The sequence below is a fragment of the Euprymna scolopes genome, chromosome 28 (genome assembly GCF_053919585.1).
Source record: "Euprymna scolopes isolate OS-2025 chromosome 28, ASM5391958v1, whole genome shotgun sequence".
Lineage (NCBI taxonomy): Eukaryota > Metazoa > Mollusca > Cephalopoda > Sepiida > Sepiolidae > Euprymna > Euprymna scolopes.
In genome coordinates, this window is record NC_136509.1 from 60539309 (window position 1) to 60558678 (window position 19370).

A 19370-nucleotide genomic window follows, 5' to 3' on the forward strand; every position below is an offset into this window, starting at 1 on the left:
CTAAAAAAGCTTTTTTCAAACATCTTATTTGAAACAACTTCAATCTTTTCTGTGGATAACTAAAGAAATAGATTTACATTTTGATATTTCTCATGTAGAGACACCTATAGTCTACCAATATTATTAGTCATACAAATCTATTGCTATATTTTGTATGTAACAAGGTCGTTTAAACCTGAGGTAGAGCTGCGATTTTGTGTCATTTTTTATACACATCAACTTGGTAAAATATACAATGTTTGTCAATTTTCATTAAAAAGTATTTTTTTGAATCTATGAATAATAACACAGATTTAAAGGACAAAAAGGCATTTTTAATGAAAGTTAAACAAACAACATGTTAGTAAATAAGATCATATATGCTTTTATTTAAAACTGATCACTGCTTATGCCACTTCATCATCATTGTCGTCGTCATCACCATCATCAGTGTCATCATCATCATGTCCAATGTTTTTACTAATTTTATAACAAGAATCTCTTGCACACTTGCACATATCTGTGCATGGGACCCTGTTTTGGAGACATGTACAAATGTTAACGTCTTTACAATGACTTTTTTTACATTTGGCAGAGCAGTTAATTAAATCCATTAAACTGTCTGGAGCAGGAAGAAGATTCATCCAATGGATTACTAAATCTCCATTTTCTATCTTCCATCCATGACAATCAGGGGATGGTATATCAGGATTTGCATGGAGGCTCCTTTTATAGACACCTGAAAAAAGAAAGAAATTAACATTAATATTGAATAATTTTCATCCTTTCTAATAAGCAAATAACAATGAAACTCCATATATTTAATTTTTACATATAATTGGAAATTAAATATTTATAAAACGTACCTGCTTGATAGTTAGCTCGCTTGATGTGTTCACTCAGGGCATCTTGATTTGGAGGCATTGTGATTTCCAATTTTCTTTGGAATCTAAACATGTTGTATCTGGCTTCATTAACACTTGTGACATTTTGTTGGCCATACAACCTGCAAACAAACATTTCCAATGATTTTGCTGTGTCTGGTTTCACATAAAATTCATTACCAAGATCACTGAATGCGTAACAAAACTCATTCTCTCTCAGTAATAAACTAAGTGCTTTCTTTTTGCCCTTTCCGTAAAATGAACTGACACTATCACATCCTGTAAAACAATGTAGACCAATCAAGGCTTGACTGACAGACTCTCCAATGTTGTCTTTTATCATCTTGATGTCTATTGTTCGCAAATTTGTTCCTCTTCCTGTGTGGAAGTATAAATGTGCGGAAATAAGATTTTGTAAAGAAACTCCAATTACAAACACATCGGTATCAGGACTCATAATGATTACATCCGTACTAGTGTTGGCTGCAAAAGAAGCATGCAAATAAATCCGTGTATCAGCTTCTTCTTGTGAGCTACAAAGTTTTGTCTCTTCTAACCGGATGACAATATCACTTGCCTCTTTTCCAGGTGAGAAGGAATGACATTTCTTGTTATGCGCCAAGAATACCTTCACTCCTCTAAGCTCTGATGTTGAAACATTAGACCATGTTTCATCCAAGAATTCTATTAAGGACTTTTTATTCTCTCCATTTGAAAGAAATTTCTTCCATTGCTGAGGAAGGAGCTGACCATGGATTCTTATCTGAGAGCTAGTAGCAGCTCTTTTATCCCTCTCGATATTTTTTATAGAGATCTGCTGGTATGTATCAGTAACAAAATGAATTTCTTTAGAATGATTCGATTTTGCCCTGTTCACTAAACTTTTCAAAATAACAAGAGCAAGATTAAGAAATGTTTTCTCTCCTTGTAATTTGTTCAAATTTAATTGGTGTATCAGCGACATACCATCCACTATATATATGCCACCTACTATAGGGTTCTCAACAATAGGATTGTTAGCATGGCTTTCTAAAGCATGAAGTAAGTTTGCTTTATTAGTTTTAACCAACGATCCATGTGAATTTGCAAGGGACAATGGTAATGGACCTAAGGAATATGACAGTAATTCTTGAAGATTAATGTTCCGGATTCTACCAATCACAACCAATCTTGCTAGGAGATTTCTATCTGCTTCCAAAGTGATATCCTTTCCGTGGACATGATGATTTGATTTTTTAGACATACTGGAGAATGTTTTTAAATTCATTCTTTTCATCGGGGCAAAAAAATCAACTTCTCCCGTTTGTAGACGCTGCCCACAGAAATTTTCAAATTCTGATTCGCCCCTTGCCTTAGCAAATTGCAGATCATTTTGAACATCTTGTGTCGCAACTAATCCTGATGCAATATGGATCAACTCAGCTGGTTCATACTCAAATGGATTAAACATACTGTTTACTGTGTCTATTATCTTTCCAATAGCAAGCTTATCATGTTTCATCCGACTGTGTAAAAGATCTGATCGTGTTCCACTTTGTTCTCCTTTGCCAGCCATAGTTTCACATTCATGGGTAATAGACCCTCTCGCATGATGGGACCATATCCACCTGTTGACGGCTCTCTTGTTTGTGCTGAAGCCTGTCATACCACCTTTTGTTTTTGAATCACGATTAGCAGTTTGTTCGATGGTTTGGTCACAAGGAATTTTAGCAAAGGCATTTGAGCTTCTTTGAACAGCAAAATCTCCTCCAATGCATTGTGTATATATCACTGGATGAGTATTAGCGAGATTAGACATCTCCAACCAGTAAACTGGAAGGTATCTGCTATAATTTACATGGTCATATGCAAACACCCAAGGTAACATCTGTCTAACACTTGCCAAGTGAAGTTCCCAGTTTGACTCTCGAATACCTCTAAGGAAAAGTAAAAGAATTTCTACAATGTCAATATAAGAACTCCAGAATGCAAAAGTTTGCTTTTTGTTGCCAACCTGTATAAATTCTTCATAGGATGATAGAAAACTTTGAAAATGTTCTCCCTTCAGAATTTCTTCATACTGAGGTCCTAGGAATGATTGTGACAAGGATGTCATTAAATGCTTCACTTTTTCTGCCTTTTCTTCAGGAATGCTGTTTAAATAGGTTGTCAAACGCATATGCTGCATTGCTTCGGCCACTAATTTATGGGCTCTAACTGCTCTGTTATAGTGTCTACCTGTGAAAACTCCATTTATTGAGCCTACAGCAACAACTTCTGATTCTATTAGAATATCTTGAAGCCCGGCATCACGAAAACGCTTTCCCAAACACCCAAGAAAGGACATTGCTGTATGAAAAGCATCAAGTCGAATCACCAATCTCTTCATGAAATATGGATTTCTCCATCTAATTAATTGTGCCTTTGAATAGATTGCTTGATCCATTACAATAACAAGAGACTCTAACTTGAGTTGATCTGCAATGTCAATGCTTTTTTTTAGAATTGTAAGGACTGTATCCATTTCTGTGGGGCTAACATCAATTACGGGTAAATAACCTATGGTAGATTTTGATGCAATCTCCCTTTTGCACAGGAGTTGGTTAAACCCAGTCCAAGATGGTAATATAATTTCACTGCCGAATTTTGTGATATAGTACGCTATATCAAGTTTTAGAGAATTTTGCAGAAATACACGATCTGAATGAAGTGAAACATGTTCAGCAAATGGTAGTGGGCCATCTTTTCTTCCACCGGTGTATGTAGCCAAATTTACTTCTGGTGGTTCCAATGTTCTTTTCCGTGTTCTTTTGAGTCCTTCTACTGCAATCTTAGATGCACACGGTTCGACTAACATATTTTGTATTATTATCCCAGTTGTGTTGTGTGTTGTTCCATGTCCAGATAAAGTTTCCTCACCAAAATCATTATTGTCCCAGACCAAAGTTGTTGGAATACCTGCCTGGATGGTGGATGGAATAGAATTTTCTCCACGATTGATTTCAAGTTCAGCTAGTGCTGTATCATGATTTAAAACCACCGAATGAGAAACACAATGTCCCAAACCATTCAATAAACCAATCACTTGGGCAGATCCAGACAGATGGCGTACAGCCATACCAAGTGATAAATGTTTTGGCATTAATGTACGTCCGTTAGAAGACAAAAATATAATGTCTTGTGAAATAGACAAAATCTTTCTATAGACGGATGCAGATATGTCCATTATTTTTTCTGTGCACAAATCTTCAGATGCCCCAACTATCCATGCAAGAAAGTTAAATAAAATATGGGGCACCATCTTTTCAGCCTCCTGCAAATTTAATGTTTCTGCTGTTGGCGGCCATAACGAAGGAGGTTTTACTTGTTGAATAATATTTCTCAGATCCATAGCTGTTATGTACAAGTTAGAAAGAGGATTTGGATCTGAGCGTACATGACTTGTTTGTTGGTTTGTGTCATTTTCTGACGACTCTGTTTCACTTGGAGTTGTGGTATGTGTTTCCTCATGGAGTACTGTTTTTTCCTCTACAAGAGAAGACACTGTAATGTCATTTACATACACGATGTCACCTTGTGATCTCATTTTAGGAGTGATGAAGCATAATTGAGGAAATTTTTTCATTAATCTTTGTTTTAAATATCCTGTTTTATATAAATGCGCATCAACTCCATGTGTTTCTTTAATCTGTTTGACAAACAAATCTTTCAATTTTTTAAGTCTCATGATTTCCTTGTTTTCGATAATCCTTGTTTGGACTAATTTCGCAAAGACCTCAAATGCTTTAGCATATGAAGTTTGCTCAGAGTGTTCGGTTTTGGTTGGTTTGGTTAAATATCGAGTGAAGTCACGGTAACATGAGTTATGATATTTCACTTCGATTGCTACACAATCTTTATTCCTTATTTGCATGAGGAGTGATTCATTTTCATTTTCTTCTGCTGCTCGTTTTAAATTAGCAGCTTCTATTGTCGAACATCTGACAAGTTTTTCCCTGTTTCTTTTGCCAGATCCTTTGCACACTATAGTTTTTACTTTTTGACATAGTATGCAAACATCTGGTAAAATATGCTCTGATCTAGCTGGCAAAGATGGTCGATCAAAATTGGAACGAAGAACCCGTCTTTTTTTAGCTGGTGGATCATCATTTTCGGCAGTAGTCGCATCAATGTTTTCTTGAGATGGGGACCCTGTAAAAATAAATATATTTAGGAGTTTAATATGCATTTGAAATAACAAAGTATATGGAAAAGTTCAAATTAAAAATATCCAATCATTATTTCATAAATCCAAAACATTTCATTAAAAATTTAAGATTTTTTTTGTATAGTGCTGATAAAACTTCTGTGAAAAAATTGTATGTTATTAATTTACATTCTACAATTAAATCGTCTGGTGACTCCTTATTAATCGGACCAAGGGATGTTTACAAAATCATGCAATATATTTATCATTGGAATTGGTAGGTAAATTCAATATGCAATGCACTTTATTTTACTAGTGAGTTACCACTTATCAAGGCTAAAAGCCACACGAGGATAAAGGTTAATGGAATAGATTGTCAAGTGACTGATTGTGGAAGTGCTAGAATCAAGAAATGGTACCATAGACAGTTGTATCTATATTTAGAATCATAAAAGAAATGAAACATTTCCAGATTAAAACCAATAGCTAAAATTATTGAAATTATGAAAACTGTTAAATAGTAACAGCATTTGGCTAAGAGCAAAGTGTACCCTTTATTCTGATAATACAGGTTATCTTTTGTTTCAGATTTGTGAAGGAGAAATCTTTCTAAACTGAGGCAATTGTAATTTTTGTTCCAATCAGAATACATTTTTGGTGAACTAAATTTTACCCACAATAAAACCCTGTTTTGTATCTATGTTCTCGTGGGGGAGGCAAGTAAATAGAAATAAACTCTAGTTTTTTTTTTTGTTTTCTTTACAAGTGAAATTTTCTAAAACAGATGCCAACTTTTATGTACATATTCAATTGTTTGAAAAGATATTAATGTAGATTAACACCCTCATTTAAATCGCTCCCTCCCCCGAGAAGAAAAAAGATTGTACAACTTAGAAGTTTACAAAAAAAAAAAAAAAAAAAAAAAAATTAAAAATCAATTAAATTGAATAAATATATTTTAGAATTTAGAGGTGTTGACCTTTTTTCTAGTGAAGATAAATTCTGTGCGTTTTTTTATTGGGAGAGGAGGGGGTAAATTACAATCTTGGCATTCAGACTTAGGGTTAATGGTAAAAAAAAATTAACAATAGTCTCCAGGAAATGGAGGATGATTTTCCATTAAATTTATATACGAAATGTTACTCTAAATCCATTTTTTCCTACCATAAAATTTTTCATGCTGTTCAGTTCACACGTACTTGCCTAAGTGAATAGAGAGAGTATAAGAAAAATTGTCTCTTTCCAAATACGTATCAATAAAAATAAAAATTATTAAAAGCTTAAACTTACCTTCGAAAACGTTATCAGTATTCTTTTCTAGTTTTTTCTGAATTCTTTCAATTTTCTGATAATCCGTGAAACCAAAACCAAAGCTAAATTTTCTGATAATCCGTGAAACCAAAACCAAAGCTAAGTAAAAATTCCTAACTGTTCGCATATAATTTAAAGCTAATATTCTTTCCATTTTCAGGCATATTGTAACCGATAACTTTTCTTCACTTAAATAGACTATTTCGCCGCTTACAATGCCATGTCACTTAATTAATAAGTCAATGCTATAGTAAAGACAAACTCGGTAAAAAAAGAAATTATGCTAAGTTATTTAGAGGACATGAAAACCTTATTTAAATATCATTTCCACCGTGTTATAAATCTAGACTTATTGCATGTTCAATTATTGCATATATTAAAAAAAAACCTATAAATAATTAGATTTATTGAATTAAACCTAAAACTCTATGATTCTCAATTTATTGTTGGTTTTCCTTCACGACGGTTAAAACTTATTTCAACGAATCCTTACGCACCGTAAGTTTATTATTTAAATTATTTCCTAAAGCTGTACTTTTCAACTGCACATTTCCTTTTCAGTTTTTTCCGCTTTTCACCTTGTACGTTACTTATGCCATTACTTTTACGTTATATCTATTAATATTTTATTTCCATCATATTTGTTTGAAACGCGTATTCAATTGTTAACATTAATACCCCTAAAAACGATACACATGTAAAGAAATATGTCGCGCCGCCAACTGGAACACTTTTCACTAAGTGACCCCCCTCCCTCTAAATCAGCCCACACCGTCTCCCTAATTAGATAGCATCTTGGTACCACAAGTGCCATTTGACCGTATGAGGCCAAGTGAAACAAACGACCACCATGCTTTTTAGCCTCGAGTATCCAAGAAAAAAAAAACCAAAGCTAAGTAAAAATTCCTAACTGTTCGCATATAATTTAAAGCTAATATTCTTTCCATTTTCAGGCATATTGTAACCGAAAACTTTTCTTCACTTAAATAGACTATTTCGCCGCTTACAATGCCATGTCACTTAATTAATAAGTCAATGCTATAGTAAAGACAAACTCGGTAAAAAAAGAAATTATGCTAAGTTATTTAGAGGACATGAAAACCTTATTTAAATATCATTTCCACCGTGTTATAAATCTAGACTTATTGCATGTTCAATTATTGCATATATTAAAAAAAAACCTATAAATAATTAGATTTATTGAATTAAACCTAAAACTCTATGATTCTCAATTTATTGTTGGTTTTCCTTCACGACGGTTAAAACTTATTTCAACGAATCCTTACGCACCGTAAGTTTATTATTTAAATTCTTTCCTAAAGCTGTACTTTTCAACTGCACATTTCCTTTTCAGTTTTTTCCGCTTTTCACCTTGTACGTTACTTATGCCATTACTTTTACGTTATATCTATTAATATTTTATTTCCATCATATTTGTTTGAAACGCGTATTCAATTGTTAACATTAATACCCCTAAAAACGATACACATGTAAAGAAATATGTCGCGCCGCCAACTGGAACACTTTTCACTAAGTGACCCCCCTCCCTCTAAATCAGCCCACACCGTCTCCCTAATTAGATAGCATCTTGGTACCACAAGTGCCATTTGACCGTATGAGGCCAAGTGAAACAAACGACCACCATGCTTTTTAGCCTCGAGTATCCAAGAAAAAAAAACCAAAGCTAAGTAAAAATTCCTAACTGTTCGCATATAATTTAAAGCTAATATTCTTTCCATTTTCAGGCATATTGTAACCGATAACTTTTCTTCACTTAAATAGACTATTTCGCCGCTTACAATGCCATGTCACTTAATTAATAAGTCAATGCTATAGTAAAGACAAACTCGGTAAAAAAAGAAATTATGCTAAGTTATTTAGAGGACATGAAAACCTTATTTAAATATCATTTCCACCGTGTTATAAATCTAGACTTATTGCATGTTCAATTATTGCATATATTAAAAAAAAACCTATAAATAATTAGATTTATTGAATTAAACCTAAAACTCTATGATTCTCAATTTATTGTTGGTTTTCCTTCACGACGGTTAAAACTTATTTCAACGAATCCTTACGCACCGTAAGTTTATTATTTAAATTATTTCCTTAAGCTGTACTTTTCAACTGCACATTTCCTTTTCAGTTTTTTCCGCTTTTCACCTTGTACGTTACTTATGCCATTACTTTTACGTTATATCTATTAATATTTTATTTCCATCATATTTGTTTGAAACGCGTATTCAATTGTTAACATTAATACCCCTAAAAACGATACACATGTAAAGAAATATGTCGCGCCGCCAACTGGAACACTTTTCACTAAGTGACCCCCCTCCCTCTAAATCAGCCCACACCGTCTCCCTAATTAGATAGCATCTTGGTACCACAAGTGCCATTTGACCGTATGAGGCCAAGTGAAACAAACGACCACCATGCTTTTTAGCCTCGAGTATCCAAGAAAAAAAAACCAAAGCTAAGTAAAAATTCCTAACTGTTCGCATATAATTTAAAGCTAATATTCTTTCCATTTTCAGGCATATTGTAACCGATAACTTTTCTTCACTTAAATAGACTATTTCGCCGCTTACAATGCCATGTCACTTAATTAATAAGTCAATGCTATAGTAAAGACAAACTCGGTAAAAAAAGAAATTATGCTAAGTTATTTAGAGGACATGAAAACCTTATTTAAATATCATTTCCACCGTGTTATAAATCTAGACTTATTGCATGTTCAATTATTGCATATATTAAAAAAAAAACTATAAATAATTAGATTTATTGAATTAAACCTAAAACTCTATGATTCTCAATTTATTGTTGGTTTTCCTTCACGACGGTTAAAACTTATTTCAACGAATCCTTACGCACCGTAAGTTTATTATTTAAATTCTTTCCTAAAGCTGTACTTTTCAACTGCACATTTCCTTTTCAGTTTTTTCCGCTTTTCACCTTGTACGTTACTTATGCCATTACTTTTACGTTATATCTATTAATATTTTATTTCCATCATATTTGTTTGAAACGCGTATTCAATTGTTAACATTAATACCCCTAAAAACGATACACATGTAAAGAAATATGTCGCGCCGCCAACTGGAACACTTTTCACTAAGTGACCCCCCTCCCTCTAAATCAGCCCACACCGTCTCCCTAATTAGATAGCATCTTGGTACCACAAGTGCCATTTGACCGTATGAGGCCAAGTGAAACAAACGACCACCATGCTTTTTAGCCTCGAGTATCCAAGAAAAAAAAACCAAAGCTAAGTAAAAATTCCTAACTGTTCGCATATAATTTAAAGCTAATATTCTTTCCATTTTCAGGCATATTGTAACCGATAACTTTTCTTCACTTAAATAGACTATTTCGCCGCTTACAATGCCATGTCACTTAATTAATAAGTCAATGCTATAGTAAAGACAAACTCGGTAAAAAAAGAAATTATGCTAAGTTATTTAGAGGACATGAAAACCTTATTTAAATATCATTTCCACCGTGTTATAAATCTAGACTTATTGCATGTTCAATTATTGCATATATTAAAAAAAAACCTATAAATAATTAGATTTATTGAATTAAACCTAAAACTCTATGATTCTCAATTTATTGTTGGTTTTCCTTCACGACGGTTAAAACTTATTTCAACGAATCCTTACGCACCGTAAGTTTATTATTTAAATTATTTCCTTAAGCTGTACTTTTCAACTGCACATTTCCTTTTCAGTTTTTTCCGCTTTTCACCTTGTACGTTACTTATGCCATTACTTTTACGTTATATCTATTAATATTTTATTTCCATCATATTTGTTTGAAACGCGTATTCAATTGTTAACATTAATACCCCTAAAAACGATACACATGTAAAGAAATATGTCGCGCCGCCAACTGGAACACTTTTCACTAAGTGACCCCCCTCCCTCTAAATCAGCCCACACCGTCTCCCTAATTAGATAGCATCTTGGTACCACAAGTGCCATTTGACCGTATGAGGCCAAGTGAAACAAACGACCACCATGCTTTTTAGCCTCGAGTATCCAAGAAAAAAAAACCAAAGCTAAGTAAAAATTCCTAACTGTTCGCATATAATTTAAAGCTAATATTCTTTCCATTTTCAGGCATATTGTAACCGATAACTTTTCTTCACTTAAATAGACTATTTCACCGCTTACAATGCCATGTCACTTAATTAATAAGTCAATGCTATAGTAAAGACAAACTCGGTAAAAAAAGAAATTATGCTAAGTTATTTAGAGGACATGAAAACCTTATTTAAATATCATTTCCACCGTGTTATAAATCTAGACTTATTGCATGTTCAATTATTGCATATATTAAAAAAAAACCTATAAATAATTAGATTTATTGAATTAAACCTAAAACTCTATGATTCTCAATTTATTGTTGGTTTTCCTTCACGACGGTTAAAACTTATTTCAACGAATCCTTACGCACCGTAAGTTTATTATTTAAATTCTTTCCTAAAGCTGTACTTTTCAACTGCACATTTCCTTTTCAGTTTTTTCCGCTTTTCACCTTGTACGTTACTTATGCCATTACTTTTACGTTATATCTATTAATATTTTATTTCCATCATATTTGTTTGAAACGCGTATTCAATTGTTAACATTAATACCCCTAAAAACGATACACATGTAAAGAAATATGTCGCGCCGCCAACTGGAACACTTTTCACTAAGTGACCCCCCTCCCTCTAAATCAGCCCACACCGTCTCCCTAATTAGATAGCATCTTGGTACCACAAGTGCCATTTGACCGTATGAGGCCAAGTGAAACAAACGACCACCATGCTTTTTAGCCTCGAGTATCCAAGAAAAAAAAACCAAAGCTAAGTAAAAATTCCTAACTGTTCGCATATAATTTAAAGCTAATATTCTTTCCATTTTCAGGCATATTGTAACCGATAACTTTTCTTCACTTAAATAGACTATTTCGCCGCTTACAATGCCATGTCACTTAATTAATAAGTCAATGCTATAGTAAAGACAAACTCGGTAAAAAAAGAAATTATGCTAAGTTATTTAGAGGACATGAAAACCTTATTTAAATATCATTTCCACCGTGTTATAAATCTAGACTTATTGCATGTTCAATTATTGCATATATTAAAAAAAAAACCTATAAATAATTAGATTTATTGAATTAAACCTAAAACTCTATGATTCTCAATTTATTGTTGGTTTTCCTTCACGACGGTTAAAACTTATTTCAACGAATCCTTACGCACCGTAAGTTTATTATTTAAATTATTTCCTTAAGCTGTACTTTTCAACTGCACATTTCCTTTTCAGTTTTTTCCGCTTTTCACCTTGTACGTTACTTATGCCATTACTTTTACGTTATATCTATTAATATTTTATTTCCATCATATTTGTTTGAAACGCGTATTCAATTGTTAACATTAATACCCCTAAAAACGATACACATGTAAAGAAATATGTCGCGCCGCCAACTGGAACACTTTTCACTAAGTGACCCCCCTCCCTCTAAATCAGCCCACACCGTCTCCCTAATTAGATAGCATCTTGGTACCACAAGTGCCATTTGACCGTATGAGGCCAAGTGAAACAAACGACCACCATGCTTTTTAGCCTCGAGTATCCAAGAAAAAAAAAACAAAGCTAAGTAAAAATTCCTAACTGTTCGCATATAATTTAAAGCTAATATTCTTTCCATTTTCAGGCATATTGTAACCGATAACTTTTCTTCACTTAAATAGACTATTTCGCCGCTTACAATGCCATGTCACTTAATTAATAAGTCAATGCTATAGTAAAGACAAACTCGGTAAAAAAAGAAATTATGCTAAGTTATTTAGAGGACATGAAAACCTTATTTAAATATCATTTCCACCGTGTTATAAATCTAGACTTATTGCATGTTCAATTATTGCATATATTAAAAAAAAACCTATAAATAATTAGATTTATTGAATTAAACCTAAAACTCTATGATTCTTAATTTATTGTTGGTTTTCCTTCACGACGGTTAAAACTTATTTCAACGAATCCTTACGCACCGTAAGTTTATTATTTAAATTCTTTCCTAAAGCTGTACTTTTCAACTGCACATTTCCTTTTCAGTTTTTTCCGCTTTTCACCTTGTACGTTACTTATGCCATTACTTTTACGTTATATCTATTAATATTTTATTTCCATCATATTTGTTTGAAACGCGTATTCAATTGTTAACATTAATACCCCTAAAAACGATACACATGTAAAGAAATATGTCGCGCCGCCAACTGGAACACTTTTCACTAAGTGACCCCCCTCCCTCTAAATCAGCCCACACCGTCTCCCTAATTAGATAGCATCTTGGTACCACAAGTGCCATTTGACCGTATGAGGCCAAGTGAAACAAACGACCACCATGCTTTTTAGCCTCGAGTATCCAAGAAAAAAAAACCAAAGCTAAGTAAAAATTCCTAACTGTTCGCATATAATTTAAAGCTAATATTCTTTCCATTTTCAGGCATATTGTAACCGATAACTTTTCTTCACTTAAATAGACTATTTCGCCGCTTACAATGCCATGTCACTTAATTAATAAGTCAATGCTATAGTAAAGACAAACTCGGTAAAAAAAGAAATTATGCTAAGTTATTTAGAGGACATGAAAACTTTATTTAAGTACGATACTTAATATAATCAGCCATCGAAAAAAAAAATTAAAAAGTTATAAACATCAGTGACCCCCCCTTGCTTGTACACGTCCATTTCCTTTCCGGATCCCTGCTCCGAACTTATGCTCGTGATCCATCATCTCATCTGAAGATGAGGGGCTCTTATGCCTTACACAACAATTTATCAGTCTATACTATTGTCTATAAACTGATATCATCAACAATTAGATAAGCTGTTTTTAAATTTCCCCTCTTGACAAAATTGCAAACCGGAATGCAAACGGATTTTCCTTTGCGTTAGAGGATTGAACTGAAGCAGTATACTTAATATGTACAATACGTGCGTACTAAACTAAACCACCTTTGTTACCTATATACAATCGCCTATACTGAATCCTCATCGGCTCAAAGCTCTCTGTATCCCCAGACTCTTAATTTCTCAAATCTTATATCACCAAGACATCCTTCTTAATTGATACAAGAATCCTCCTGAGCAGTTCAACATCCAGTGATCATATATCCAATCCTCATGAAACTGCTTATATCACCCTGAATATTACCTTAAATCTTTATTCTATCCCTAAGCAAAGTAGAACACCAAATAACACTCTAGTCAACTACTTTTAAAATTAGATAAACCCAGTTTCAATATTAGAAGTACATCGTCCCTCACCTTGACTACGGACTTTTGCAATAAGTCATGAAACTATTGTACCTAAAATTCCTCTCCAAACTACAAAATACTGCTGCTTGTATAATAAGCAAGTACCTCCTATAGATACTTTACCTCCAAGATGACTGCCTTGTCTGTTTTGCATGACAAACCTTATTATTTTTTACTTAAATTCTCTTTCTCCTGATCACTAACAAATCAAATCTGCTCTACTTCCTAAGTTGACACTAAACAAATCCGTCTCACGTAACTTAGATGGGTCCTTGCTCTCCGCCCTTGACCTTAACAAACTCGCAAATCGATACCCATTAACACCTAAAATTTCCTAGGCATGCTCCCGATTATAACTCCCAACCCATAACCAAGCTTCTAAGTAAATACTTACTAGCCTTAGTCCAATACATTGACTTAAAGTAATCTATAATGAACAGTAACCGTTAATATCTCTTTATTAAGAGATAGTATTGCAATAATTATTACACAAACTAAACCGGTACTCATTGAAATAAAAACTTCCGGATATTAAGAGAAAGGCGAAGTCATTCTCCTTAGTTGTAGTCTAAAGGCAACTTACTCAAATTGTCTAAAATTCCATGCATTCGTATACAATACTACTTATCCATCCATCTATACTTTTACTATACTTACAGAATATGCAATAACCTATATCTATCAGGTATAACTGTACTCCATATCAAATGTTCTCTTGTCTCTATACTGAACATATCTAATCTTTCAGTCTTACTAAATGTCCGGTTTGGGCACCAAATCAGAATTTCTAATAGAAAGTAGATCATACTCTAGCACTTTATCCTAATTCCTAAACCTACTAAACCATATCTAACCATACATTCCTAAACCTACTAAACCATATCTAACCATACATTGCTAAACTTACAAAACTATATCTAACCATACATCAACTCGACTCTCTCGATCCAATACTGTAGCAAATTTAACTGCTTCCACTGCATGAATTTTTATGTATGCCCTCTCTCAGTATAAATGAAAATGGACAGCATAATAATGCCCTTTTTAAACCACACTTGAGGAGTGAAAATCTTCTGTAGAAGCTAACCTAAATGCCCGATTTTCCAGGAGATATTAACCTAAATAACCAATAAATATTAACTACCCATGCGGGGTCGCAGAAATACCTGGATTAGGACCCAGGCGCGGGGCGAACCCCCTCGGAGCTGATGGACCCGTAGGTCTTCCCAGGCCATCCGTCTAGGAGAAGGAAAACTCTGAAACTAAACCTAGGGGAGGGAGGCCTCTTCAGTCCTGGACGACAACCTTCCTAGAGCTGGTGACTCAAACAAATCACCGGTTGGCAAACCTAAACTGCTTAAGGAGGAGATAGACTCTGTCTATCGTTCGGCTTTCATACTCCTTCTTTGCCTATTGGCCAGGCGTAGAGGTACTATCACAGGGACTCGCTTGAATCACCCAGTGGTTGACCTTGTTTCCTGACTAGGGTAATGAACGCCGCTTTTCCCCACTCCTGCCACATCCCATCCCCCTAAACTGGACACAGTGGGGTGCTTCAGTGCCATATATGTCAGTGCAGTTGGACTGGGCTGGCTTTGCCTAATGGATTGAGGGTACCGGATTGACAGTTCCTGGCTGCTGTTTCCGACTGATAGTACAGGAGCCCTAACTCTTTGGTAGCGCTTAGAGCGGCTGCTCCATCAACAGTTGTAAAATATCGGGATGTTTGTAGTGCCATGTCGCGCATGGAAAGGGACCCTGCACTCATCCCCGGTGGGCTTTCCCGAGGCCACAATCCTGTGGGTGAGGACAGCTGATGGTCTACTTGTATTGCATGTCTGGTATTCTGCACAACTACTTGTCCAGCACCCCCTCACTCATCCACCCTAACTGAAACTTTTAAATAAAATAAAATGAAATGACAGCTCAAGCAAAAGTTACGTTTAAACCAGGACCAAACTCAAAGAAAACCAACCTGCCTCCTCCCTTGAGGCTTGCATTTACTAATATCCGCGGGCTTAGAACTAACTTAGATGATGTTGAGTCATTTCTCCTTGTAAACACCCCGGATATCTTAGCATTAAGTGAAACTAACCTTCACTCCTCCATACCCTCTAACCACTTTAACATGCCTGGTTATCTCCCACTCTACCGTAAGGACTCGGACAGACATATGCATGGACTTGGAGTCTATATTCGAAACACCCTCCCCCTAACTAGAGAAATAAAACTAGAATCAGAGGGCCAGGCCTTTATGTGCTTCAGACTAAATATGCAACACAATATTAGCTACTTATATTTTCTCTACCGCTCTCCCTCAAACCAAGACTGTACCCTAATAAACAAAATCTCAGACAGCATAGATATAGCACTCTCCCTCGATACTAGCGCACAAATACATGTATTTGGTGACTTCAATGTCCACCACAGTAACTGGCTAGGATTCTCAAATCACACAGACGTAGCTGGTAGCGCCACATATAGCTTCTCTATATCTCATTCCCTATCTCAGATGGTTACATTTCCGACACGTTTCCCAGACCAGCACGATCAACATGCCTCACTTCTAGATCTCTTTCTGACAACAGTTCCCAATGACTGTACAACAAATGCCCATAGCCCACTCGGGAATGCTGATCACGCTGTGATAATGGTAGAAATCAGCCTAAATTCTCGCCCTAAAACTGAAGACCCACTACTCAAAACAACGAGGTATTACAAAAAGGCTGATTGGGAAGCCATCAGGGAGCTCATCAGAGATGCCCCATGGCAAAATATCTTTACTCTTCCAGCGGAACAGTGTGCAAATGAGACAACTGAATGGTTCAAAACTGCTATTGAAGCACATGTTCCCGCACGGAAATACTATAGCAAGCCCCACTCCCCCCAATGGTTTACTTCTGCTTGTGCAGCTGCCATTTGTCAAAGGCAGCATGCGTTCCGCAGATTCAACCGACATAAGTCCAGCTCAAATAAACAGAAGTTTATAGAAGCTAGAAATAATTGTAAGAGAGTGATAGACACAGCTAAGTCAGATTACTCTGAAACCACCAGAAAGCGCATCGAAGCACAGAAATTAGGAACCCGGGATTTTTGGAAAATCTACAACAGCGTAGTTAATAATGGACAGTCAATTATTCCCCCACTAACAAACAATCATGAGGTTGCTTGCACGGCAACTGACAAGGCTAATCTGCTTGCCAGTCGGTTTGCCTCAAACTCCACACTGAACTCGGTACACCACTCACTCCCTGATTTTCCTCTGCGAACAGACGCCACACTTGACGACTTGAAAATCACCCCTTCTCAGGTACATGCTATTATAAAAAACCTAGACACCTCTAAAGCATGTGGACCAGATCTCATCCCGGCTGTGCTATTAAAAAAATGCTCTGCCGAGGTTGCTCCAGTTCTGTCCAAACTTTACAATAAATGCCTTAACGAATCTTGTTTTCCCGACTGCTGGAAAACCGCCTCTGTGGTACCAGTCTTCAAGAATTCTGGTGAAAGAACTGACCCACTAAATTATCGCCCCATTAGCCTCCTCCCGCTTTTCGCCAAAATATTTGAGTCCTTAGTTAATAAAGCCCTAGTCCAGCACCTAACAGCTGCTAAACTCTTGACTGACAAACAATATGGATTCAGGCAAGCCCGTTCAACAGCAGATATCTTAACTGTAGTTTCTGAACGTATATACCGTTCATTGGATAAAACAGGGGAGGGTAGAGCGGTGGCCCTTGATATATCTAAGGCTTTTGACAGGGTATGGCACGATGGTCTTCTAAGGAAAATTAGATCATATGGAATCACTGGAAGAATTCATAACGTAATTAAATCCTTCTTAAGTAATAGAAAAATCAAAGTTGTCCTCGACGGACGTACATCCAAACAATATGACATAAATGCGGGAGTGCCTCAGGGGTCTATCCTTGGACCTCTATTGTTCCTGATATTCATAAACGACCTCCCTGATAATATTGTTTCGGAGATGGGTATATTTGCCGATGACACCACTCTCTATAACAGATATGAGGGGAAAACAAATGAACACATATCCAAGAAAATGGCAGAAACACTAGAGGATGACCTCCAATCCGTAGTGGAATGGGGACAAAAATGGTTGGTCTCGTTCAATGCTGCTAAGACTAAGCTTGTTTCCTTCAATAACTACAAGAAACCTTCTCTACCACCAATAGCAATGGCCAAGAACACATTGCCTGAAAGTACTTCTTTTAAACTCCTCGGCCTAACGTTTACAGGGAATATGAACTGGAATAGATACATTGAGAGCATTGCCAAGGCTGCTGCAAGGAAGGTTGGCTCCCTCTACCGTGCTAGAAAACTACTTACGCCTGCCAGTATCCTATATCTCTATAAGGCAACCATTCGCCCATGTATGGAGTACTGTTGTCACATCTGGGCTGGTGCATCTGCTGCTTGTCTCTCGCTCCTGGACAGGGTTCAAAAAAGAGTCGCAAACCTGATAGGTCCTGAACTGTCATCTGGGCTTCAACCTCTGTCCCATCGACGAGATGTTGCATCCCTCTGCCTGTTCTACAAATACTTTAATGGTGAATGCTCTGACGAACTGCAAACACTTGTACCTCCCCGACGTAACTACCCCCGACAAACCCGACAAGCTACTAAGTCTCATCCCTTTACAGTGGAGATCCCTAGGTGCAAGAAAGCCTTTTACTCCAATAGTTTCTTCCCCAGAACTGCGGGTCTTTGGAACTCCCTTCCGGGATTCTGCTTTCCCAACTGCAATGATATGCAGAAGTTCAAGTGTAATGTTAACAAACATCTTTCTACTCTTCTCCCTTCATAATGACCCCGCTAATTAATTCCCTAATAGTAGCCCCCTGCTTCAAAGTGGCACTGTGCCTTGTTTGGGGTGAAAATTGAATAAAAAAAAAAAAAAAAAAAAAAAGAAACGTGCATAACAAGTTTGGTGAAACCCAACACGAGGTGGTATTTCAGTTGAATCACAGCTTAAGTCAAAGTTTTTCGCAATTTCTGCTTGTGGTCCATGTAAACCTTTCCATTTTTTAACATATTCTAAAAAGCGCGTCCATGTCTTCACTGAAAAAGATCTAACATTCAATGTTTTAGTTGGAAATATGCACATAACGCACTCTTTTTTGTCTTTGTTTACAAACATTTCTTCTTCACTGGAGGCAGCCATATTGAATTTTTAACTCGCACTACGATGATTGTGATTGGTAGATTGTAAGGAGTAAATAAAAGAAGTATTCTGAATGGCTACTTTTTTGTACGAAGGCAACTTAACAGTTAGCATTTTTTTGTGCATTAAAATTAAAATTATTTATTAATGCACCATAATCTTGCTTGTGAAATTTTTTTCCATGTTTCTTATGATTTTATACATATTATATCCAAAAATCATGCCCACCCCTTTTACATCTCATTAAAATTAAGAATTTTCACTCTGGGCCGACGGCCTAATATATATAAGATAACAACGTCTAATCAACAATTTTCAATTACAGCAGAAATTCTAAATGGAAGTTGGGAAAAGTCAGGGCAGCACTTAAGCACTTTGTAACGCTCCTTTGAAGATAGACCGAAAGAAACTTGTAATTAAAGAAATGGATATTATTTGTTTTTAAGTAAGTTAAAGTTAAATTTGTGATTTTCTTCATTTCCTTCTTCCGAAAGATCTTATAGGAAAGGCTCACGAAAGCGAATAATATTACC

The 19370-nt window shown here is 35.7% G+C and overlaps 1 protein-coding gene across 1 annotated transcript in view; it reads right to left on the reverse strand.

The window, feature by feature from the left end:
• Positions 1-19370, reverse strand: part of LOC145249402 (uncharacterized) — a 172532-nt gene that overhangs the window by 101 nt on the left and 153061 nt on the right. Inside the window, exons 2-4 of the mRNA XM_080110958.1 lie at positions 6319-6438; positions 846-5033; positions 1-718 (exon numbers count right to left, since the gene is read on the reverse strand). The exon at positions 1-718 is cut by the window's left edge and continues 101 nt beyond it. Coding sequence (XP_079967084.1) covers positions 387-718; positions 846-5033; positions 6319-6438 — 4640 coding nt within the window. The 3' untranslated portion in view covers positions 1-386. The remainder of the gene's footprint in view (positions 719-845; positions 5034-6318; positions 6439-19370) is intronic.